Source organism: Polypterus senegalus, chromosome 4 (assembly GCF_016835505.1).
Source record: "Polypterus senegalus isolate Bchr_013 chromosome 4, ASM1683550v1, whole genome shotgun sequence".
NCBI lineage: Eukaryota > Metazoa > Chordata > Cladistia > Polypteriformes > Polypteridae > Polypterus > Polypterus senegalus.
In genome coordinates, this window is record NC_053157.1 from 214,740,297 (window position 1) to 214,767,847 (window position 27,551).

General features: G+C 39.7%; 1 protein-coding gene across 2 annotated transcripts in view; it reads right to left on the bottom strand.

Annotated features, from left to right (window-relative positions):
- atrn (attractin) overlaps nucleotides 1-13,909 on the bottom strand; it is a 295,073-nt gene extending 281,164 nt beyond the window's left edge. For both annotated transcript variants that reach the window (XM_039751934.1, XM_039751935.1), the window contains exon 1: nucleotides 13,454-13,909. In XM_039751934.1, the coding sequence (XP_039607868.1) occupies nucleotides 13,454-13,701 (248 nt within the window). In that variant the 5' untranslated portion in view covers nucleotides 13,702-13,909. The remainder of the gene's footprint in view (nucleotides 1-13,453) is intronic.
- Between the last annotated feature and the right edge of the window lie 13,642 nt (nucleotides 13,910-27,551).

A 27,551-nucleotide genomic window follows, 5' to 3' on the forward strand; every position in this document is an offset into this window, starting at 1 on the left:
ATTTTCATAAAGCATTTGAGTCTGTTGATCAAGCTGTCCTGTGGGCAATCCTGTGACTATGCGGGATCCCCCTAAAGTTGCTGGATATCATGGCCAGTCTGTATACTGGTGCTGTGAGTGCTATGCAAAGTGTAAGCAGAACCTCTGTGTTTTAACCAGTTGATTGTGGGGTTCATCAGGGGTGTGTTCTTGCTCCTGGTCTGTTCAATGCTTGCATGGACTGGGTGATGGGCAGGGTCGTGGGTTCCAGTGGCTATGGGGCATCTATTGGTGAAGAAAGATTCACGGATCTTGACTTTGCTGACAATGCTATAAACTTCACGGAATCAATGAAGGCTCTGATCGGGGCTCTCAAGGGACTGCGCGAGAAATCCGAGCGTCTGGGCTTGTGAGCGTCCTGGATAAAAACCAAGATCCAGGCCTTTAATTACCTCTTGGGCACAGCCATCATCAGTGGGTCTGCCTGCGGAGAGAGTGTCAACCTTCGAGAGGTTTACTTACCTCGGCAGCTACATTCATGTCTCTGGTGATTCTTCCTATTAAGTCAGTAGACGGGATGGGAGAGCATGGGGTGTCATGACGTCACTTGAAAATGGCATGTGGCACTCCCGATATCTCTGCAAAAGGACAAAAGGTCCAAGTCTTGGAGTTCTGCTGCTTCCTGTCTTGCTATATGGTTCTCAGACATGGACGCTCTCCAATGACCTAAGACAAAGACTGGACTCCTTTGGTACTACGTATCTTAAGAGAATCCTTGGTTACCGCTGGTTTGACTTTGTGTTGGACAAGCAGTTGCTCATGGAGTTTCAAATGAGGCACATTTCCTGCATTGTGAGAAAGCATCACTTACGGCACTCCAACCATGTGGTACAATTCCCCAAGGGTGACCTAGCTCACAGGATCCTCATTGTTAAGGAGCCAAGCAGCTGGACTAGGCCAAGGGAACGCCCACTTAACACCGGGCCGTGGCAAGTAGATGGTCATTTCTGTCTCAATTATTTTAGAAATCATTGAATTTATGTTGATGAGCTCAATGCACAATGCTAAACTGCATAACGCGGCACACAATAGTGGATTGCCCATACCTGAAGAGATGTGGTATGATGAACCTGACCCACCAAATGATTGGCTAAATCTGACAGCATTATAACTACGCTTGAATGTAATTAGCAGAATGCAAAAACAGGTAATCGGATGCAGCACTTATTTTTTAAACATTTCATTTAATTTGTAATCAATACAACATAGTACACCCCTTCTATTTCTTAATTCATTGACCACACCTCTAAGAGCATCAACTATTGCATTTTGTGACTCCAGAACAACATCTGTCAGTACATAGCCAGATGGTTGCCCAGCGGCTTCCGAGGCAGAGGTGTGTGTGTAGCCAGAGTCAGAAAATGTATTTGGCACATTAGCACTACCATCGTGTCCTCGGCACGGGGTTCAGTTTTTGTAACATTGTCTGATACAGAATATACAGATGGTGTGCTACGGACTCACCTTTTCACATCATCTTTTTTTTATTTTGGGCACTGTGCGACTTTCTTACTTTCTACTTTTGAGTGTTTCCACCATGCTGTATCACTCCATCCTTTTTTGCTTGTACATACTGCTTAAGTCAGCAAATACTACAGCTTTACTTGTCACCAATTCACATTCGCCAAAATTATTTTTTCTACATGCTTCCGACATTGTCTTTTAACAAAACACTCAATGGAAGGGGCTATTTATATCAATTTACATATTCAAATAGAAATTCTGGGAGGAGTCAGGGAGGGGCTATAGGTGCGTGCAAATGCATTAAATTGCATGTACATTGGAATTTATAATGGGGAAATACGTGGCACTTGGTGTACACAGAGTTTTATGCATCTGGATTTTTTATGCATACACATTTCAAGTTTTGTCCGTACGCCACGTTTGAGTGTGAATTCTACGCACAGCGTTATATACAAGGCCCTACATGCATACTTGCACATGTAAACATGCATTTTTCAAGAAAACAGGTTTCTGCCTTAACTCATCTCATCCTGATTATGTGTGAGCATATAAATGAACTGAATATAATAATTAATAGGCCGTAATAAAGGATGTCTTCCTGTGTTGGTAATTTGTGAAACATAATGTGGATGGCTCAGATGAATGAATTAAGAGTTAAATCTACAGATTTCAGTGGATTATACACTGGCTCAAATGAACTGGAAACCCCAAAAATGTTTGCAAAACATTATACCCACTCACCAGTTAAAATAGAGAGAAAAAAAAAAAAAAAAAAGTATTAAGATGATGCCAACTGGTGGACTGTCAAAACAAGCAAAGACAGAGCCATGAAATTAACAGCTTTACAAGAAACTTACTCATGTCTGTAGCTCCTGACCTCAGCAGCATGAACTCACTATGTTTTCAGGAGTTAGTTACAATTCTGCACTGTGCCACAGTCCACTTCTATGAATCATTCTTCCCATGTCAAATCATTTCTGGTTCTTCAAAATTCAAAGAGCTACGTCTCTGGTAATAACAGCTTGTAGGGTACCGGATGTTGCAGAGACCTTAAATAATAATAGTTTACAAGGAATACGAGTCTTTAGCCAGTAAAAGTAAACAGCAGATGGAGAAAAACAGCGCTTGCAACATGAAGTAGACTCTAGAAGAAGAGAAGCCATACTTTAGAAAGCACTTTTATTCTTACCGTTCAAGAAAGACTTCATATTTTGCGAATCAAAAAGACACACTGGGATTAAATTTAAAACCAAAAATTATAATTAGTGTTTAAATTTACTAGGCATGTGTTAATATTTTTTGCAAAAATGAGATTACAAGAAAATTTTCATTAGAATGTGCCTCACCTATAGGCATTGCAAGATATTTGAGACCTTGACACTCAGATCCAAAGGTACTTTTAGAATTAAAAATTAGAAGGGAACTAGCCGTGTCGGGTACGTGTGGGCGGGACGGTTTTGAAGAGGAGCCGCTGGCAGCATGGGGAAGGGTTTGGAAGAGGACGAATAGGAATCGAGAAATGCCGTGTCAGCTGCGTGTGGGCGGGACCTGTTTTGAGGTGGAAGCAGGACGAACCAGAAAAGAAATAAGAGATAATATACCATCTAATACTTACCAGAATCATAGTCAAGATTGTTATCATAAACTAGGCTCACCCGCCTTTTAAGGCGACCAACTTTTAAGTTGACCACTTCTTAAGGCAATTCAATATGTAGATCAATTTGATATTTTATACAAACTCATTCATTTGGTTATATTGCATTTGAGTAGTATTACTTTAATACTCGTAGTTTCTGTTATTTTTGTGATGAAATTTTAACTTTTTTTCTATATTGAGGTCGCTCTTTTGAACCCCCCTGATATTTGTACTCCATCAACATTAATTATTTCCAGAGACATAATTTTTTTCTATTTTTCCAGCGCGCGCACAAAAAGCAAGGGAACGATGGGAGCACCAGAACTCTGCTCACATCATGTCGCTTCGTACCGCAAGCTGCAAGTAGCAAGTCTGTGATAAGCGGAATACCGCTACGCTTTCCACTCACGGGACGGAAGGACAATCCTGACCGCTTTTATATAGTAAGAAAGAAGAAGAAGATATCGCACAGTCTGGAGTAGAAAATCATCTTTTACCTGGAAAAACAAAACTACAAATCCCATCGTGCACTGCAAAATGGACGGGCGTGTGTGAAACTCCGCGCCTGCGTAGCACTCACGTGACGGAAGGACAATCCCGACCGCTTTTTTATAGAAGGATGATACTATAATATAATCACTTTGGATTTACAAATCACAGTTATGCAACTTAGGTGCAAGAAAAATACACATACACCATATCCTTAGGAATGGTGCTGTCAGAAACACAGAGGGATGTTTCTGTAATAAATTCAATTCAGTTCATTATTGCATAGCTCTTCTCTAACAATTTCACAAGCAAAATAGAGTTACAAACTTTATAAATTGCAAATTACATAATGCACAAAAGGTATAGATTTGTTTAAAAAAAATCAAAAGTAAAACAAAGTCATTTTAAAGTGAACAACATAAAATGATCCTGGCAATGTATATCCTTAAATATTGTTGGGATATGGCCAGTTGACAAGAAAAAAAAAAAAAAAAAAAGATTCGCACATCCATAGTTTTCAAACTTTTCAACCTTCCTGATGTCAAACTTGCTGGTGTGCTTATACTCACTGCCTAGCTTAATGACCCAACTGACATTGTTTCATAAAAGCATGGCCTGACATCTCCCTGAAAAATCCTTCAAAGCACTGCCAAAAATAGGAATAAAGGAAATTCAACCAAGACCTCACATAGCACAGGACACCCAAACCATAATACAACCTGACTAGACAACTACTAATACGAAAATTCTTGAGAAAAGTAGAATTAGTTTTATAACCAGGAATAAAATGTTTTATAGAATATTGTTGTAGACCCAGAGGTACATATGGAGAAACATAAATTGAAACATGTATTGTCATTAGCCAGTAGTAGTTTCACCCTGACAAGAGAGTCTACCGTTCTCCAGTTAAGTGTTATGGGGTCTTAGTGGTAGCACTAAATCAGACATTTGTAGGTATTCCTACAGTTTTTAATCTTAAAATATTTTTTCTAAAACATGCACTCAAACAAACATCAACAGAAATAATTTGCTTGATTATGTCTGTATATAATGATAAAATGTTAAGAGACAATTTTCAAGAGAGGAGGAAAAATACATAAAGCATTTAAACCTCTGCAAACCACTCTTATCTATGCAATCAGAAATACTTCATCATAGCATCTAAACCTTGACCAATAAGTTAAACAATAGCCGAGATAAACTTGTAAACAAATTTTAATCCACTAGTTATATGCAAACCAGTAAACCTAAAATATAAAAACAGATAAGGAGATGCTATTTAACACTGTGTCACAAACAGGGCTGTGGAATTGTTAGATAAATCCTTCAACTACAACTCCTTAGTTTCCAGTACTTCTGACTCTGACTCCCCGATATTTAATATGCTAATGTATTTTCCAAGTTGACCGAAGGAAGGCAACATACACATCATTTAACCACAGAATACTGGCTAAGAAGCTGACTCTCTACCGTATTTGCCAGTTTAAACAAGACAAGAACCCCTGAACACACATCAGGCCATAGCCCACATCTCCACCTACATCATTACACTTGTTTACACTCAAATTAACTTTTTAAACAGATTATATCTGAAATAAAATGAAAACACTTTTTGTAATGTACCATAATCCAGATTACAATATGTGAATGTCAGGTTTATTAATAGCTCAGCTGAACTTCACACTAGTAGTAACACAACTATGCACTGAGCTTTATTCTTGCATCAGAGAAGTACTTAATTATGGCTATTGTTTGTGAAATGGGACATTTGAAGTTGATGTATTTTTTTTTCATTACAATTTAAATTTATTAGGAGTCGGAGTTGGTACATTTTTGCTGACTCCTACCCGGATTCCAGGTACCCAAAATTGTCTCCGACTCCAACTCCACAGCCCTGGTCACAAGGTCACTGTTTTCAAAGGAGGTTGATACACAATTTACTTATTTCTTACTAACAGTTTTCTTACTATGTACAGTTGGTTGGGAGACACTATAAAGTTCCTAGAGTGGAAGTGGAAGTGAAAACATTGCTCATCTACTGATTGCTAACCAACAAATAATTCACTCCCATGACCGTTCTAAAGACTAAGTATAATGCATATTTTGAGAAAATTATAAAAACTCCAGTACCAATAAAGGCTGTTATAAATACAGTTGCTTCAAAACAAAACCCATCATCTTTTAGTGCAAGCCAAGCTTGAATCAGAAAGGTTCAACCTACTCAACTAAGTTGTTCTGCATATCCTGAGGAGGCAGGATTAGAAACAGGAACACGAAAGCAATACACAAATCAACTGAGGTAATTGCCTTGACTTGAAGTTGAATATATCAGTTAATATAAATTATAAACATTTTATTTATAATCGGGGAGCACATTTCTCTCACTCCCCACAGCATAATACAGCCCAAAGAGCCAATATATTGCACAGTCCGTCTGTCTGTCTGTCCATCCTTCCTTCACCTCCCTGAATGCAGTGAGGCAGCTCCTTTTATTGAGCACCTGGAAGTGCTCCAGGTGGTTCGTCAGGATTACCTGGAATCACTCCTAGGTGTGATGGAAATCCATTGAAGGTCTCTGCAGCTCCCCCTGGCGGCCCGCACAGAACTCAAAAGGGCTGCACCAAACTCCAGCTCCCAGCGTGCCCTGCAGAAATCTGTGGTGCCACAGTCACCCAGGAGGGCTAACCTCTGGTTTCCCAGGGCGAGATATTGCCTCAACGATGCCCTCTCCCTCTGTCCTTCCGTCCATTGGCATCCCGGCTAGCTAAAGGCGCCAAAGCTGCCAGTCACTATATATAGATATTTTATACAAATTATACAAACCGGATTCCAAAAAAGTTGGGACACTAAACAAATTGCGAATAAAAACTGAATGCAATGATGTGGAGATGGCAAATGTCAATATTTTATTTGTAATAGAACGTAGATGACAGATCAAACGTTTAATCCGAGTAAATGCATCATTTCAAAGGAAAAATATATTGATTCAAAATTTCACAGTGTCAACAAATCCCAAAAAAGTTGGGACAAGTAGCAGTAAGAGGCTGGAAAAAGTAAATTTGAGCATAACGAAGAGCTGGAAGACCAATAAACTCTAATTAGGTCAATTGGCAACATGATTGGGTATAAAAAGAGCTTCTCAAAGTGGCAGTGTCTCTCAGAAGCCAAGATGGGTAGAGGATCACCAGTTCCCACAATGTTGCGCAGAAAGATAGTGGAGCAATATCAGAAAGGTGTTACCCAGCGAAAAATTGCAAAGACTTTGCATCTATCATCATCAACTGTGCATAACATCATCCGAAGATTCAGAGAATCTGGAACAATCTCTGTGCGTAAGGGTCAAGGCCGTAAAACCATACTGGATGCCCGTGATCTCCGGGCCCTTAAACGACACTGCACCACAAACAGGAATGCTACTGTAAAGGAAATCACAGAATGGGCTCAGGAATACTTCCAGAAACCATTGTCAGTGAACACAATCCACCGTGCCATCCGCCGTTGCCAGCTGAAACTCTACAGTGCAAAGAAGAAGCCATTTCTAAGCAAGATCCACAAGCTCAGGCGTTGTCACTGGGCCAGGGATCATTTAAAATGGAGTGTGGCAAAATGGAAGACTGTTCTGTGGTCAGGCGAGTCACGATTCAAGTTCTTTTGGAAATCTGGGACGCCATGTCATCCGGACAAAAGAGGACAAGGACAACCCAAGTTGTTATCAACGCTCAGTTCAGAAGCCTGCATCTCTATGGGGTTGCATGAGTGCATGTGGCATGGGCAGCTTGCATGTCTGGAAAGGCACCATCAATGCAGAAAAATATATTCAGGTTCTAGAACAACATATGCTCCCATCCAGACGTCATCTCTTTCAGGGAAGACCCTGCATTTTTCAACAAGATAATGCCAGACCACATTCTGCATCAATCACAACATCATGGCTGCGTAGGAGAAGGATCCGGTACTGAAATGGCCAGTCTGCAGTCCAGATCTTTCACCTATAGAGAACATTTGGCGCATCATAAAGAGGAAGGTGCGACAAAGAAGGCCCAAGACGATTGAACAGTTAGAGGCCTGTATTAGACAAGAATGGGAGAGCATTCCTATTTCTAAACTTGAGAAACTGGTCTCCTCGGTCCCCAGACGTCTGTTGAGTGTTGTAAGAAGAAGCGGAGATGCCACACAGTGGTGAAAATGGCCTTGTCCCAACTTTTTGGGATTTGTTGACACCATGAAATTCTGAATCAACATATTTTTCCCTTAAAATGATACATTTTCTCAGTTTAAACTTTTGTTCCGTGATTTATGTTCTATTTTGAATAAAATATTAGAAGTTGGCACCTCCACATCATTGCATTCAGTTTTTATTCACGATTTGTATATAGTGTCCCAACTTTTTTGGAATCCGGTTTGTACATATATACACACACACACACACACACAACTTAAAGATTTAACTACATGACACTATATAATTAGGCAAGGAAACACTTACCTTGTAAAAACCCAGCTTAAGAGTTAGGCCAATGGATTGATGAAATAGCTATACAAACCAAAGAGGAAACCTACAGACCAACTTCAATAGATAATGCTTAAGAACGGAAATGGAACCGGGGAGGTTAAATGCAGAAAAAGACTACACCAGAAGCAAGAGTCTAACACTCGTTGTAGACTTCTAATATTTACTTCCAGAAAAGTACATTCAGGTGGGGTTGACTAAACACAGAAATTCAAAGGTTTATACCACCTCATAAGAGTGGTGAAGTTCAGGATTAAAACAAAGGCTTCTGGAGAAAGAAAAAACCAAAAACTGCAAATGTAAACATACAAACTAATAAGCTTCAGACACAGTAATTGACTAAAGTCAAACATCTTTTACAGCGTTTTAGGGGTCTTACACTGCGTGCCCAAAGAAAATGCTGGGAATTAAACCTAAACTCACTTTGCCACCATTTTGTGCTCAGATATGAAGGGCGTTAAATGTAATATAGTTAATGAGATTTTCGTTACACCGAAGAAATAAAAGTTACTAATTAGCCAAATGCAAAGCTGTCCTCAAAGTACTTTTGACTTCAAAAAGTTAACAGAAAAGAGCAAAACACCAGCTACTGGCCTGATGAAACAAATTATATGCGAGCGGACTAAATTAAAATAAAGTAAGAATCCAATGCTACTAGCGTAAATAAAAAGTCTTTAACTACGTAAACAAGGAACACTAGGATCTTTCATTGATGTTGACCTCAAAAAAAAAAAAAAAAGTCACTAAAGTACAAATCTAATACCATGCCTCATTGGCTATTAAGTTGTGAAAAAAATATTTAGAAATTTCAACTTCTGTATCTCTGTTCATTTTTTGACTCCACCGGTTTCCATTCTCCATAGCTCCAATTTTTATGTTACAACAGACACAAAAAGCTGTTCAATTGGGTTCCATTTCTGTAGTCAGAACTGTAAGCAGGGCTGCCTCCCATATACAGTGGGTATAGAAAAGAATTCCTCCTTCAAAATATTCCCTTTTTTTTTTTTTGCTTTACAGCTTTAAATGAAAACACACACAATATTTCTTCCCAGCTTTACTTACTCAATGCAACCTACAACATCCAAGTGAAAGATATCACAACTACAGTTCAGAAAAACTAGAAAAAATAAATAAATAAATAAAAACCAAGACATACTGAGCATAATGTAGGACCACCCCCAATGTCAATATTTTGTTGATCCACCTTTTGCTTTAATGACAGCCTTGAGTCTGTTGGGATACTTCTCGATCAGCTTTGCACATATAGTTTGAGTAATATTTGTCCACTCTTCTTTACAGAACTGTTCAAGTTCGGTCAAATTGGATTGAGAGTGTTGGTGGACTGCCATCTTTAAATCTTTCCTCAGATTTTCAATGGGATTTAGGTCTGGGCTCTGACTGGGACACACGAAGACATTCACTTTTTTCTCCTTCAGTCACTGTGTGGTCTATTTTGCTGTGTGCTTCAGGTCATTGTCGTGTCGAAAGGTGAACATTCTGCCCATCTTCAACTTTCTAACAGGTTTTCCTCAAGAATTTGATGGTATTTTGCCCCATACATTTTTCTTTCTATCCTAACAAGAGCCCCAAGCCCCGAGGAGGAGAAACACCTCCACAACAAGATGCTGCCACCTTCATGCTTTAATGTAGGTATGGTGTGTTGTGGATGGTGAGTTGCATTGGATTTCCACAAAGTGTACCGTTTGGTATTGAGGCCAAATAGTTCAATTTTTGTCTCATCTGACCATAAGATCTTTTTCCATATGGCATCAGAATCTTCAAGGTGCATTCTGGCAATGCTCAGACTTCTTTCTTGAGAGGTGGTTTTTTTCCTTGCGACCCTCCCGAACAAGCCACAATTGTGGAGCACTTGTAAAAGTGTGACACGCACACAATGACCACTCTTTGCCATAAAATCCTGTAACTCCTTCAAATTGGCCATTGGCCTCTCGGTAGCTTTTCTTACCAGTTTCCTCCTTGCTCTTCCACCCAGTTTGGAGGGCCGGCCAGGTCCAAGGAGGGTCCTAGTAGTATCAAACACTTGCCACTTCTTTATTATGGCCTTGACTGTGCTCCTTGGGATTGATAAAGCCTTTGAGATGTTTTTGTATCCATTTCCTGCCTTATGTTTGTCTACAACTCTATCCCGGAGATCTTTTGAAAGTGGCTTGCTACCAAAAGTCAGTTTGCTGTCACTTGCACTACCAAGCAAGGGAATGCTCCTGGAACAGCTTCACTAATCACACGGATTACAATTGATCACAGTAACCATGGTCTGCAATGGAAATGGTGATTACTTACACGTGATTGACTTTAGGAGGGGGATGGGTGATCCTTTATTAATTTCAGTATTTCTTGGTTTTTATTTTTTAAAATTCTTCTGAACTGTAGCTGTGATATCTTTCACTTGGATGTTATAGATTGCATTGAGTACATAAAGCTGGAAAAAATATTGGTTTGTGTGTTTTCATTTAAGGCTGTAAAGCAAAAAAAATGGGAATATTTCGAAGGGGGTGATTCTTCTCTATACCCACTGTATATCACTGTTACCAAATGCTATTGGCCAATCAGCCCATCATTCTAGCTGTTTACACCTAAACACAGAAGAATTAATACGGAGGCTACACATCATAGCAGGAAGAGTCAGGTGAGGAAACTGCTGTATCAAAGACCGTGTGTGTGCTCATGAGTGCCCAGCAATGAACTGCCTTCCCCATCCAAGGTTGGTTTCTGCCAGATGTCCAGTTCTGCTGCTCCTTTAATATAAGATGAATGGATATAACCCAAAGACCAATTCATAAAACATTTAGTACATACAACAAAACATAGACTTCCCAAAGCCAGGGATATTAACTAATGGATGCTAATTTGAAATGTAGAATTTTTAACCACACAAATCAAAAGGCACAGTACACATTTTGTGCAAAAAGATACTAATAATGACCTGTAACCAATCGGCAACATTTTAAGCCTTCATGCTTATCAGCCATACCTTTAATAACTTGAGGTCTGCCAAGATTAAACCTTTAGATCTAAGGGGAAAAAAAAATCTCTTAAAAGTTCAACATAAGATGACTTGGACAAAATCCACTGCAAATAAAATAAAAGCTCACTACAGAAGAAACGGATATTTTCTGCTGTCTAAGCATAGTGTAAGCAAATTGCACAAAAATAAAAGAGGTAGACACAAGCTCATCTCCTAAACCATTAGAGCTATCTGCTGAACAAGATGTAATGCGATATTTGATTTTGATTCTTTAGCAAAGTGGTCGCCCATCCATCAAGCCCACCTAAACCAGTTCAAGGTCACAGCACTGTGAACATCTCAGAAGCCAATCCCCTCTACCATGAGGCATACTAGCCCTGGACCAATTTAGAATTTGCTTAAGTCTAAGGGGGAAGCACCTGGAGAGAACTCCATTTATACATGAGATAAGCATGCAAATACCATACAGTCAGTTATTGAGTTCAGGATTTGAACTGTGTCATGTGGCTTATCCCTGTGCCACCAAGACACAGGTGACATAACTAAGACACTTACAGGATGGCAGGGCATTTTGTTACCCTCTGAAATCTCCATCACAAAACTTCCCTAAAAATTCAGGGAAAATAAATATAAAAACAAAGCAAGCGTTACACAACAGAATATCATAAACTATTGCCCTAGAACGCGTACAAACATAAATAATGCTTTAGCAACATTTTCCAGTAACTCTTATGGGAAATGACTGTGTACACTCCAGGGAAAATGTCACCGTTCCTAAACCACCCTCACTACTGGTCTCTTTCTCCTCTTTACTTTCTACTATCAATGTCTTCTTTTTAATTATAATTATTTATTTCAACTGATGCCTTTACATTTTAAGGAAATAACTACATTAAAGCATGGCACAATTGTTTGCATAGTTTTTTTTTTTTTTAAAAACAACTGCAGAAGGACAGACAGCTTTAACAACTTGCTCAAGGTCACAAAATGTGTCAGAGACAGAGAACTGAACCGTGCCAGTGCATCACCTCAAGGAAGCACAGTGGCGGTGTAATGAGCGCTTCTGCCTCACAACCCGAGGAACAAAACTTGGGTCCACTCACACCTTCCGTTTACACACTGGTAATATCGATTCTCTCCAAAGATGGGAACGATTAACTAAAAATATACTACACAAAAATGATCCATTTCTGCAAAGAGAATTAAAATGGGTATTTGCCAAGACAAACAGAGAATAATGGAAATTCTGCATAAATAGGAGGCCAAATTCCAGAGTAGGCTTTAAAAATTTCACAAAAGGAAATTAGTGAGAAGTCAAGCAAAAATGACACCTTTTACTGGCTAACTAAAAAGATTACATCTTGCCTGAAGAAGGGGCTCGAGTTGCTTGCATATTGTAATCTTTTTAGATAGTCGATAAAAGGTGTCATTTTTGCTTGACTTTTCACTACATTCATAATTGCTAACACGGTACAACACCCTAGTACTACTAAAGGAAATTCATATTTTAACATTAAATTTGAAGGCATTCTTTTGAAAATTGTCCTTTTGTGCACTGAAAGGTTTAAGTGGGTTCACAACTAAATACAGACACACACACGCTTTTTTCGTTAGCTCTCCTAGTCTGTGTTCTTAGACCTTTGTGTTCTGAACCAAGGTCCATTGCAGCTGTACTTACCGATTTGTTACATGTTTAGAAATATGTTTCAGAAAAATAAAACACTTGACTATGTTGAAAAGTAATGATGGTATACTATATTGTGAAATAGAACGGTGACTCTATTCGAAGAGCACATTGAACGAAATAATCGACCGTACTCGTGAGTTGCTTTACCACGTTTACATAACCGGATTTCAGCAAAAAAATGCTATTAAATATACCTTTTTACAAACTTATATAAAGAAACGTTATGTCAAGAGACCTAATTAAAAGAACAAAATCGTTCTCAGTCCTAACGGATTCAATCTGCTCCAAAATTACGTAAATGGGACACTGCGAAAGCGCACACCTGCAAAAGGACTGTAGCCACAGACATCCCTAGAGAAGGGCTTTGGTACCCCACCGACAGCCAATACGTACCCCGCTAAAAGCTTACCTAACCCCTCTGGTAGTCCATACTGCCACACAGTCGGGCTAAGTAATCTAAAATAATTGACCCTTCTGCATATCCCTGGGCCCTACAGACAACGCTCAGGAAACGCAGGCAGAGAGGGAGGCACCCAGCTTCCACTGCGATCCCCCAGTTTTATTAGGCCCTCTCATCCTTTGTGCTCGCCTACAAACTCACCCCCCCAAGTCTCCCATCTGCTCGGCACCTCCAGGCCTTACCTGAAGCGTCCCCCGCAGTGTTGGCACTGGTCCCCGACCCAGCCTGGCTCGCAGAGGCAAGTGCCGCTAGCAGTGCTGCACTGTCCATTGATACATGGCTTGTCGCAGTCCTTGCAGTGTCCGAGAGCGGTCAGGCCTGCCAGCAGGAGCACCAAAACACCCCGCGGCCTCATCAAGAGTTGCAGCCCCAGTCCTGGCCCCAAAGACCGGCCCTCCACTCGGAGGGCACGTCGCTCTTCCGAGTCCATCTTCGTAGTGTACGCTCCACGGTACCTCGCTATACAACAGACTCGTCTTGGCGCAGTGATGCACTTTGTATAATCCTCTGGCTAAAAAAATACTACTAAGAATAATAAAATAAAACTCCGTTTTCGGAAAGGTTTTTACTGAACACAGCTAATTAATAGTTGAGCCGGCGACAGACAGAGACAAGAAACAAAACGCTCCGCCCCGTCAGAGGTCTATGGAATTAGTCCCGCCCAGAGCGGGACGACAAGAATGGCCCATCCCAACCTAATAAGGATTATGCAAAACCTGGAGAAAAACGTCATAAAAACCCGCCTTCCTCACGTCCGCTCGACCGCGCCCCCAAAAAGTAATCGCCTTAATGGCAGCGGGAGATTCAAGAGGTACTGCACTGAACGAACCTTACACCCGACGAGATATCTTAAAAGTAAACTTAAAATTAAGGAACCTTTCACTGACAAACGATTAAATCGAATCAAAGCACTGCTCAGCTCATAATTTGCCTCAAGGAAATTAAAACCTGGATGGAGCAAAACTCTTCAAAATTAAATAGCAACACAATTGAACTCCTGGAAATTGGCACTAAAGCGCAACTTAAGAAAATGAGCAACTTTTCAGTCACTCTTGGTGGCGATATCATTAGACCTTCTACAAATGCAAGGAATATTTGTTTCATTTTTGATTGCTTTCTTTCTTATTCCACCCACATAAATCACATTAAGTGACTTTCTTACTTGCACTTCCGTAACATATCCCGTGTTCGCTCATTCCTCTTCTTTTCAAATACCGAGAAACGTGTCAATGCTTTTATCACATCCCGCATCGATTATTGTAACTTCCTACTGGCAGGAGCCCCTTCTAATCTTATATCACAAATCCAGTTGATTGAAAGCTCTGCTGCAAAACATCCTTACACGGACCAGCAACAGTGAGCACATAACACCCACCCTGCTTCACTTTTAATCACTCCATTGTGTCTTACAGGATTGAATATACAATTCTATTAATAACCTACAAAGCTTTAAATGGCCTCGCACCGGACTACTTCAGTGACCTTCTCCATCACTGTGCTCCTGTTCGACAATTACGGTCCTCTGATTCTGGCCATCTTGTTGTGCCTCACACTAACCTGCGCTCTATGGGTGACAGGGCCGTCATCTGTATAGCGCCAAGACTTTGGAAAGACCACCTAAAATTCATGAGACCAGCTGACTCCATTCATTCTCTTAAAAAACAACTTAAAATCCATCTGTTCAGGAAGGCTTTTAAGTTTACCTCTCTGTGCTGATGCTCGGGATAATTTCTATGCATGTTAAAGCACAAATGCTGTTATTTGCTTAGGCTTTTTGTTCTACTATTTAATTTAGCATCTTGCTCTGGTGTACTGTCTTTTATTCCATTTAATATTTTGTATATCCTGTATTTATCTTTTTTTATGATATTATTCTTTCTATCCAATGTCCTATATACCCTGCTGTTCTTTCTGAGACTCTGTCAAGCGCCTTGAACAAGGGGAAGGTGCTATATAAAATGTATTATTACTATTGCTGCATGAGATCATGCCTGCAACAAAAATGTACACCTCATTAATCCATGAAAACCAGAATTAAGCTATTACGTATATTGTACTGATCAGTGAACAACACTGCAGATATTTACTCTGTTTCTGAAATAACTGTGTGCCCAACTGCCAAAAGAAAAGAAAGTTAAAGTGTAACAGCCATTATAATAAACTTTCCAGTTGAAAAGGTGCTAAAAGACTATTTTAACTCATGTAAAATTTTGTTTGCATTCTTATTGAGTTAAACCTAAAACATGGAGTGGTACAGTGGTTAGTTCTACTGCTTTACAGGTTTATGGACCTTGGTTCAAATCCCAGGTCGGGTACTGTGTGGGGATGGGATTTGTTCTGTGTGGAATTTTTGTGTTCTCTCTGTGTCCATTTGGATTTGTCTCCATACTCTTGTTTTCTTCCCAGTGTGTTAGGATAAGTGGCAACATGCTGTATAACTAAGTGTGCCCTGCAATGGGTTGGCATTCCATGCAGGGCCCATTCCTACTAAATTACAGTGCTTTCTGAAATGGATTCAGCATGTTAGATGATTGATGATGAAGGAGAACTCAAAAACGCTTTTCTATAATGCATGCACGTAGATAGTAATTGTAAATAAAACAGCTTCAATTGCAAGTTCATTGTGACAAGAATGCAATTTAACTTGGTGATGTACAAACATAGATAAAGAAGCTTAACCTGCTAGGATGTGCCATTGTTTAGTAACCTGTTTAAGAGTATTTTCCCCATGTTATACTGTACATACTCTGTTTTTAGAAACATGATTTTGAGTCTTGCCAAAAGTGTACTGGACAGTAGGAGGCCTTCCTCAGATGAAAGCCTGTTCCTAATTCTCTTCCTTTAAAGAATCTGAATAATCCCAAATTTACAGGAATTCAACAATGGGAATATTACAACACAAAACATTTTATGAACAAGAAAATGCTTCTTCTGTCCATTAAGTTTCCTTACCTGACCAGTAACAACGTTGTGTTAATGTACATGCATAAGTCCAAACAACTGCTTGGAAATTGTATAGAATTATGTTTTTAATGTTGTTGAGAATTGAAAGCCTTTATTACAATCTATATAGAAATCATTTTTAAAAGAAAAGAACGTAAAAATTTGATAATCAAGAGACCCATTCAGTTCCTCGGGCTTGTTTGTTTAGCTAATAGCTAAGCCATCCCGATATCTCATCCAGATACTTTCTTAAAGGTTGGCAAGCTTTCTGCTTCAACTGCCTGTCTCGGTAGTTTTTTCTAGATTCTACACTTTTCTAAATTCTGAAGATTCTCAAGAAGTGCTTCCTGACTCCAATCCTTACCTGTTAATTCCCAATGGTGTCACTGAATACGTGATTCACAGTTAAGTTGAAATAATTCTGTTGAGTCTACTTTATCAATGACTTTGATGTGTTTGAAGACCTGGATTAGGTACCCATGCTGTCTCCTCTGCTCGAAACTGGACAGGTTTAATTCTCCATGTCTGTCAGAGTAGGACACGTCCTTCAGTCCTGGGATGCGCCTGGTTGCTCTCCTCTGCACAGCATTGAGTGCTGGTATGACTTTCTTGTAGCGTGATGACCCCCACTGTACACAATACTCCAGCTCTTTTGCAGCGGTTGCTTCCTCTAGGACAGTGTACCCATTCTTGTATTTAAAATTGACAGTCATTTGGCCCACGTTTAGCACTTTTCACTTTTTTTACATTGAATTTAATTTTCTGGCTGTTCACCAATTCTGCAGCTTGTCCAGGCCTTTTTCAATTATTTTTGCTGCCTATAAGTGTCTGCCATTTTAGTGCCACCTAAAAAATTGACAAATTTCCTAACTATACCAAAATCTATGTTATCAATATAAATCAGAAGAAGTAGTAGTTCAAAGACAGACCCTTGTGGACCCCACTGATGACTTTATTCCATCTATAGTATCCTTCTCTTATCTGCGCTTTTTGTCTTCTGCCAGTTAATCAACTTCAGTTTCACTTTTAAAGGTTACCTCTGATGCCAACAGCATCTAGTTTCAAAACTAAACAAGACATTCAGTTTAACTTATCTTCTCATAGAAGCACATGCTGCCCATGTTTTTTCCTTTTTAGTAGTGTGGTGACCAGAAATGCACAAAATACTTCAAGTGCCATCTCACCAGCTGATTAAAGACATTGAATATACATTTTTTTTTAACTTGCATTCAACTCCTCATCTTAGCACTGGAAAGAGAATGCACATTCAACCTGGAGGATGGGAATCTTGTGTCAAAGAAAACCCATAATTTCACACTTTGTTTCTGGTATGTCATCTTCAAATTTTTTTAAACTATATAACACACTGTTTGTCTCCAGCATTAAGGTGAATTTCCAAATGTGTCCCTGGTTTTGAGGATTGTTCATGTCATGTCCTATCATAGATCATCAAGGAACTCCACTTGCAGACCTCTCGTCAAGTTAAGCATTTTCATTTGTGACATAGAACTTGGTCAGGACTGGCTCTGCAGGTTAGTTTATGCCATTTAGGACAGGAGTCAAGTCAGAAGATCCCATAACATTCCCTGGTAGATTGCACATTCACTAGGATGAGTTGTGTCCTATAATTATACATTATAGGAGAATACAAGAATACCAACTGGCAGGGTAGTAGGGTAATGGAAGGCCACTGGGGGACACTGAGAGGCAAGATTCCACCCATTGAATAGGTGGCGGAACGGGGGCATTGAATAGGTGGCATGCGTAACTCTCACTTTCTCCTACTCATTGAAATAAACAAGTGATATGGGGGATGCCTGCCCTTTTAATGGGATTGCTGGGGCATTTAGAGCTACATTCCTAAAGTCACCTCTGACCTTCGAATATATTCCTGGAACATGCCAAGAAGTAATTCGTGGCCTGAATTAAAGAAAACTTGGTGGCCATGCTGTAGATGAACTTTGAATCAGGAGTGGAGCAGAGAATGAGTGACTAGCAGAAAATTGATATAAGCTACCTATTGGTAGAAGAATGGGCAAGTGATAGGGATGATCCTGTGTAGACACAATAGGCTGCCTTCAGGAGTTTCTTTACTCTTTTCTGTTGTCATTTTTGTATCTTTTGGCTCCAGTATCTCGTACCGCACAATTTATTACCACAAATATACACCCACCTTTTGTTCTGGGCTCATTTGGCTTATTTCGGATATGGGAAGGACTCATCACTGCCCTTTATCTTCCACACCTTTAATCTCTTCTCCATTTAATCAGACTATAATGGTTTTACAAATATGACTGATGGCAAAGTAAATGACTTTGAGTTGGAGAGCACTGTTTTCAATTTGACATTAAAAGTATTTTTCCGTTAATTAGTGCCAGAAATGCCAAATTAAATCCACTGTGATTCAATGTTGTATAATAATGAAATGTGAAATCTCCCAAGGGAATTATACATACAGGGTGTCCATAAAGTCCATATGCAATTTAAAATACTTTTGTAAGTATATGTGATAGAAAGAATTTGTAAAAAGGATTAGAAAGCTTGATGTATTTGTTTGTTTTTCTGTCTTTAGAAGTTTTATTTTTGCTGTATTTGGGGTGCTGAAAATCCACATGAGTCTGTTGAAAGAGATTCTCCCAAAGTGAATGTGTGGTGTGCTTTCAGAAAAAATCGAGTCATAGAGCCATTCTTTTTTGAAGGGCATGTTGTTAATGGTGATATCTATTTAGAAACGCTGCAAAATGACTTGAACAATTAGGGCTGATAGGGAACACAGTGTTTCAGAAAGATAGTGCTCCTTGTCACTTTGCTTTGCATGGTAGACAGTTTCTACATGAGAAATTCCCTAACAGATGGATTGGAAGAGATGAACTATTTTCTTGGCCTCCACGTTTGCCAGATTTGAATCCATTGGATTTCTTTTTATGGGGACATGTGAAAACATATGTTTATTCAACCAAACCTCGATCTTTAGAAGACTTGCAAGCTAGGATAACTGATGTGATTGCTGGTATTACTGAAAATCAGCTTGAAAATGTTTTCCGAGAACTACAGAATCGTATTACCCCTTGTATTAGTAATGATGGTGTCAAGTCAAGTCAAGTTGGGGAGCATGCACTGGTACAGTGCGTTGCCCCACCCACTACACGATGAAACAACCTAGGATCCCAGTTGGCAACCCCCCAGGCAGACACGCGGTCCAGTCCCACCCTCTGGAAATGACCCTCTATCTGCCGCAGCCAGGTGTTACGTGGGCGACCCCTTGCCCTGATCCAACCACTCGGGTCCCCAACAATGGGGATCTTATGAGCTGGATCACCCTCAGGGAAACGCACCACATGGACGTAGTGATGTAACTGATGCTCCTTCACAATGCAGGTAATGTGCCTCATTTGGGACTCCATGAGCAACCACTCATTCGACACAAAGTCAAACCAATGGTACCTAAGGATTTTCCAGAGAGACACAGAACCAAAGGAGTCCAGTCTTCATCTCAGGTCACTGGATAGCGTCCATGTCTCACAACCATATAGCAAAACAGGAAGCACCAGGACTCTAAATACTTGGACCTTCATCCTTTTGCATAGATATTGGGAGCGCCACACACCCCTTTCCAGCGACCTCATGAACCCCCATGCTCTCCCAATCCATCTACTGACTTCATAGGAAGAGTCACCAGAGACATGAATATCACTGCCAAGGTAAGTAAACCTCTCGACAGTCAACCTGACGGCTGTGTCCAACAGGTCATTAAAGGCCTGGATTTTGGTTTTTATCAGGACACTCGCAAGCCCAGACACTCAGACTCCTCGCTCAGTCTCTCGAGTGCCCTGATCAGAGCCTCCATTGACTCCGCGAACATCACAGCATCATCAGCAAAGTCAAGATCCGTGAATCTTTCTTCACCAACAGATGCCCCACAACCGCTGGACCCCATGAGCTTGCCAAACACTCCGCCCATACAAGCATTGAACAGAGTAGGAGCAGAACACATACCTGACGAACCCCAAAATCAACTGGGAAAAACACAGAGGTTCTGCATCCACTTGGCACAGCACTCATAGGACCAGTGTATAGGCCAGCCATGATATCCAGCAACCTGAAGGGGATCCCGAGCCCTCAGGATGTCCCACAGGGCAGCTCGATCAACTGAGTCGAACACTTTATGAAAATCAACAAAGGCTGCAAAGAAACTCTGCCGATATTCACGTTTGTGCTCCATGAGAACCCTCAGTGCCAGGATGCAGTTGATGGTAGACTTCTTAGGTGTAAAACCAGATTGTTCCGGTCACTGGTAAGTGAGCAAGTGATGGTGGACATGTTGAAAATTAACAAGAGTAGTAAACAATATAAGTTTTTCTTCTTTCTAATCATTTTTACAGATTCTTTCTATCACATATATTTACAAAGTTACAACTATAAGTATTTTAAATTGCACATGGACTTTATGGACACCCTGTATTAAAAAATTGAAATGCAGCACAAATAAAAGATGACATCAAGGATACAAGAATTAAGAATGTGAAAATAAATTACATATAATTTCAGGAAAACTAAATGAGGAAAAAAGTATTCAACATAAACGTAAATAGAAGATCCTAGCATAGATTGTCAGGAGCCAGCTATTGTCATGTCACTGTGCCTGATTTGTTTAAAGTGACAGATGCAGCCAAACAGCACATGCTGTCACCCAAGGAGCTCACACTCTAAGCATCATAAGGAAAAGGTAACACATACCCCATAAAGTGTCCTACGAGGGCCTTCTTCACTCCTCCTGTGCTATCAAGCTGGCGCCGGTCCTCACAATAACCTTCTCCAAGGTGCAGACAAATACCATGTTAAATAAATTTGAATGAAAGAAAAAGAAAATGTCGGGTAGAATCTAATCAAAGTGTACTGTTCAGGAACACTCTTTGAAGAGCACTATGTGAAGTCTAGCAGTATGAGCAGAGGACAGGGATGTCTGATTGTGTAAATATCGATTGTGTAACATGACAAGCAAAACACAGCAGAATATCTGAGAGTGTCCATAGACGTTTATAGTTATTATTGTCATGTGTCGGACAGTAAGATTCTCACCTTGCATATGCTAATCAACATGCAACACGTTGCCACCTTCTAGTGCTATAAAAAACAAGAATGGTAGACCCATCATTTCACATTCCTTACACAATTTAATGTGTGTAATTTGAATAGTCGTGTCTAATTTTGCATTGAGCTCCCTAAAGTGAAACAGTTTGACCCAATGCTGGAGAAAAATGCTGAACTTATTTGGAAGGAGGAGAACGTTTCTTGTAATGCTTCAGCTTTATTCCTTTCTATGCTGAAACAGCCTGCCATGTTAAAACATTTTATTTGCTACTGAAAATATACCACATCTATTATGTGCTTTGGTATTTGCTTAAGAATTACCTTAATGGTTTGATAATAGGCTCTGTGGCATTGGTTGTAAGAGATAAGCAAATGCATCTGCCACAATGTGCAATTTATGATGGCAGAAGAGCACTTCTTATAACCCCAATGTCTAAGGTGCAGAAGTTCTCCTTACTGTAGCCTCCTGACTTTAATGACAGGAGCATATGAGCTCCGAAAGCACTTTTCAGAAACAAGAAATTTAGTTTTAACAAAGGCAAAGTTGTCTTTGAGACAGGATGACCACTTCATACCTAGATTAGCTTTATAACATCAGAGAGAAGAGAAACAGGAGGACAGGGTCGTGAGTCCAGGAATGCTATAGGTTACTGCTGACACTTTAAGTAACATAAGAAATGGGCTGTCTGGAAAGACTAAACATCTAGCAGTACGAGGGTGTGTGATGTTCACACTTTATTTTGGTTTTGTTTACGGCACTAAACCTTCTTTTGCATGTTTTGCTTTATTAAACCACGTAGGGGCTGAATTCCTTTCTCACCAAGGTCAATTGGGATGAGGCGAAGAGCTCAGTCCTAATTAGATGGCGTCGTTAACAGTTATACCTGGGTCAAGTCTGAAAGAACTACTGCCAGAATGCTATGGACTGCAATCCTGGGTGCAAGTGCATTGCAACTGTGAACCATATATCCCCAACGGTTGCTAAGTGTAAGAGTAGGTAAATTAAAGTAGTGACAAAGAATTAAATATTATGCTGTCTACATTCAAAGGAATCTGTGCATTTGATCAAGAGGATTTATGTTCTAAGGAAGCTTTTTCACAGCCGGGCACAATCCTTCTCGAATCTGTTTAAATCAATTCAGGGTTGTAAGAGAACAGAAAGGCAGAAAGCAGCCCTAAAAGATAGGCCTTTCAACTGCCCGACAGTTCAAATTAACCTAACAGTACATATTGAGGAAAACCAACAAAGGCATAGACAGAATGTACACCTAGTCTACGACTAGCTGTGAGATCTCTACCCAGAATGCTGGGGCACTACCCACTGCACCACCATGCTATTCCGCGCCATTCTATTGTTTCTTTATTTCTCTTTTTGAAACAGAAAGCACTGAATGCACAATACACATGGCCATATTTTGAAGAATATTCAGTTCTTCAAATAATTGTAGTGTTTTCCACTCATAGTAGTAGCAGCAGACTCTAAGTGGCTCTTTTGCACAGACAATGCTAATACAATACACAATGACGTCTCCTGACCTACAACAAATATCTGCAATGCCACCAACCATCATCCACAAAGACAGAACAAAAAATTATGAAAATAAAAGTTTTATTAGACCTACAACAGATTTAATATGCTGCTGCCAAAGATCAAAGAAAAGGTGACAATCACATCAGCTGAAATGCCTTGTTCCATAATGCTTTAACTTCCTGCAAAGAATTATCTTCAAAAAATTTATACAACTTGTCCCTCCATGTTGGACATACTGTAAAATGATCAGACCCGATATATTTAAAAAGGTTTATGGCAGCCACCCATATAATATCACTTGCTGCAATGGGTTAGGTTTTCAGACAAGTGATTGGTTTGGAGTCCAGACATGAACTGACTAAGGTTTGGAAAAATGGTGGTTTTAAGTGATTAACCCGGAAGTGACATGAGGGAACCAGAAGTGACCTGGCCTTGCGTGGAATTACCTTCTCTTGGTCCATACAACGTCCCCTTACTCGCACGTGCATGACAATGCAAACAACTTTTATTTTATATAGCACATTTCCATGGGGTGCCTCATCCAGGGTTTGTTGCCGTTTGCTAGCCGGGATAGACCCCAGTAACCCCTGTGATCCAGCTCAGGGCTAAGTAGGTTAGGTAGTGACTGACTGAACTCTCTATGATGAACACCATCCTAAGGTGTTCTGATGTTGACCTTCACCCCAATGTTAAAAAAGTCTGGTCTTGATGCTGACAATCTTAACAATTTTCAGCCTATTTCCCACTTACCTTTTCTGTCAAAAGTTCTTGAGTGTGTTGTAGCCTCCCAACGCACCAATTACTTAACCTCTAATAATTTGATGGAACCCTTTTAATCTGGTTTCAGGGCGCGGCACAGCTGTGGAACTGCTCTGCTACTGGTAACCAATGATTTGCTTATGGCAGCAAACTCTGGACAAACCAGCATATTATTTCTATTAGACCTCAGTGCAGCATTTGACACTGTCAGACATGACATTCTACTGTCCAGAATGGAGAACATGCAGGGTATCTCTGGCACTGCCTTCCAGTGGTTCAAGTCCTATTTGACTGATAGGCAAGAGTTTGTTAGTCTTGGCAACAGCAGGTCCAGCACAGCACCAGTCATACAAGGGGTTCCTCAGGGCTCTGTCCTCAGCCCTCTTCTCTTCTGTATTTATATGCTTCCTCTTGGCCATATTATTCGTAGCTATGGACTGGGTTATCATTTTTATGCAGACGATACTACAATGTTAAAAGTGGAACTTCATCAGAGCTTTCTCAGCTCACAACCCGCCTCAGTGAAATTAACACCCTGATGGAGCAGAACTCTTTAAAATTAAATTGCAACAAAGCTGAACTCCTGCAAATTGGGACTAAAGTCCAACTTAATAAAATGAGCTCCTTCCCAGTCAATCTTGGCGGTGATCTCATCAGACCTGCCTCTACTCAAACAATCTTGGTGTCATTTTTGATTCCTCCCTTTCTTATTCTGCCCACATAAGTCACATTAAGAAACTTTCACCTCTGTAACATATTCCATGTTCGCTCTTTCCTCTCTTTTTCTAATGCTAAGAAACTTAACTTTTATCACATCCCACATCGATTATTGTAACTCGCTGCTGGCAGGTACCCCTTCTAATCTTATATCACAGCTCCAGCTCATTCAAAACTCAGCTGCAAGAGTCCTTACTCTAACGAGCAGCAGCGAGCACATCACACCCATCCTGCTCCGTCTTCACTGGCTCCCTATGTCTTACAGAATCGAATATAAAATTCTACTAATAACCTACAAAGCCTTAAATAATCTCGCGCTAAACTACATCAGTGATCTCCTCTATCACTATGTGCCTGCCCGCTCACTAAGGTCCTCTGATTCTGGCAATCTTGTTGTACCCCACACTAATCTACACTACATGGGTGACAGGGCCTTCAGCTGTATAGCGCCCAGACTCTGGAATGACCTACCGAAATTAATCAGATCAGCTGACTCCATGAATTCTTTTAAAAAACAACTCCAAACTCATCTATTCAGGAAGGCTTTTAGCTCTACTTGACTTTATTACCCCTCTTTCAGTTTACCTCTATGTCAAGATGCTCATGTAACCTGTGTGTGTGTGTGCTGGACCATCAATTATGGTGTCTGTTAGGCTTTCTCTGAATTTACTGTCTTAATCTTCTTTATTTATTTATCTGGTTTGTACAATGCTATATACTGTATACCCTGCCATTCTTTCTTAAATTCTGTAAGTGCCTTGAGCATGGGAAAGGTGCTATATAAATAAAATGTATTATTATTATTATTATTATTATTATTATCCTGCCATGCTACTGTATGTGGGTCATGGCAATCCCCTGGTCACATTTGTGGGCTCATGTCTCTTATAGAGCCACTCCAAATTTACCTGCTATGATACTTTGAAAAGGTTATTATTTCTGATTGGTTTGGTGTATTTGATCTTCTAAATGTTTTGTTTATATCTCTTTACTAAAATGAATGCTGATAAACATATAAGATTTTCCTAAATTTTCACATAGTATTCCTTCAGCTCATTTAGCTTTAACTGCTAATCGAAAACTCTGTTTTCCTTAATTGTTCTGATGAGTAGAGATTTATATTTTTCAATACTTATTCACTTGCTTGCTGAGTTGTCAATTACATGTCTCAGCAGAAAGCCTTAAAAATGCTTCAGCAGCAATTTGGCTCACAACTGCTTTTAAACATCACAATTAAGATCTCTGCAGGAAGAACACCATTCTACAAAACTGGATTAAGTCTTATCTCCATCAAAGCATAAACAAAAGGAGGAAGGTTTTGGTCCTCAATGTTGACTGCTCTAATTCCTTAAAGGCCAATAGAACATCCTCACTTCGTTATAGAGTACAGCTTCAAACCGAGCAGAAGTCGTTGTGTAATCACTGAGACAATTTTGACAAGTGCTTCAATGGGGCACCAAGCAATGGCACACTTACTTACGGCCGAATTTCTTATTGTTAAGGGAACACAGAGGCTGTTAAACAAGACACAATGGGAATAATGTTGTATTTTATTGAATTAATATTTTCTACCATCTCAATTTGTTAAATTGACGTCAATTTCTGCTCTGAGTTTTGAGAGAAACATTAAGTCACTTTTTATTTTTTATTTTATCAGTCGGCAAAGAAAACCCAAAACATGAAAAGTGGTATCACATCTCTTTCGATGCAACACAAACTGTATGTATAACTTATTTGTTATCTGAATATTACTTTGTGTAATGCTGTTCGAAAATTGTACTTTTACAGTATGCTAATAATGACTCGCCAAATTTTAATTTGTGTTTTATTTTTGTCTCTTTTTATTTTTAAATTATTTAGATAATGACTCATAAGATGTGGGCGCGGAGCTCATGTGGGAACTGTAACTAAAAGGGCAGGCAGGTACAAGTGACCTCATTAAATTATTAATATTCATGAGGTAGTTTTCCAAGACTTTGGAAGTAAATAAAATTCTGGGGTGTATATCAAAATAGACATAACTTGGAATTCTGGGAAAATAAGTATAAATTGTTAAAAGAGTGCCATTGTTTATTAGAATGTACTGCTTGCTACGCTTGCCAACCCCCGTGCAGGCCCTACGCGCTCATCATTTCTCGGATCTGCCGCTTGCAACAATTCGTGCTGTGCTTTTGGATGAACACGAATACAACTCTGTCTTTGATATCTCTGTCTTTCAAAACTATTATCGCTGACAATTCGTCACATGCTGGTTTATTATATATGGGAGCATGATCTTTCGGATTCATATAGAAATCCAAGAAAACTTCTTTTACCATGTTTTTCAGATAAATTTAGTGTAAAGTGCAATACTTTTGGACTTATGGATTTATATCCATCATTGGCTGTAGAATTTCTAATACGTCCATTCGTTTAGCTGTTTCGATTTTATGTTGCATCGCTTCTCCGTGATCATAAATATGCACCTGACTGAATTGTTGATTCTTTGAAAACTTGTAGTAGCTTTAATTGTTGCGGGACCACAGATTCTCATAGCGTATGGCCCTGAGTTGTGTAAATCTACGTTTTGAGCGTTGAATGATGCAAACACAAACAGGTTATTGTAGATTTGGATATTTTGCCCGTAGTGTTTGTTGATGTCACTTTCACCAAATTATTTCTCTGAAATAGTCTTGTCTCGTCCCAAGATTGTTTTATATATATAATAGATATGTTTAAACTTAGATAAAATGTCCAGTATGTCTTTGCTTGCAATATTATGTGAAATGGAAGCTTGGCACTTTAAAGTTTTCTGATGTCTTACCAGAAGTAACCTAGTCAATAATCAATCAGTCCATAGGAACTTAATGGTTGACCCAGATTTTCAACTGATGCAATATCATACATAAGGCAGTGTTTTTTTCTGAAAATGAGTAGTCAGCAAGATACTATAAATTCATAACTGCCAAGACTAGAAGGAGAGAGACAGAGAGAGACAACAGACAAAGAGAAGACAACTCGGGTAGACTTTGCTACCTACAGATTGCTACTTCACTCCAAAGCATCATGCCTGGTTTAAGAAAACAAAGACTGCAACAACCAAAGCTATGGCCACCTGAAATGAAGCTTGCTGTGTGACCTTGATTCAAATTGTTGAGGCTCTGTGTTTTCATATGTAACATTTACACCTCGTTTCTCATTCAAATACACATAATTAATGACTGAAATACTTTTCGAGTATTGTTTTGCTGAAGCGCCCT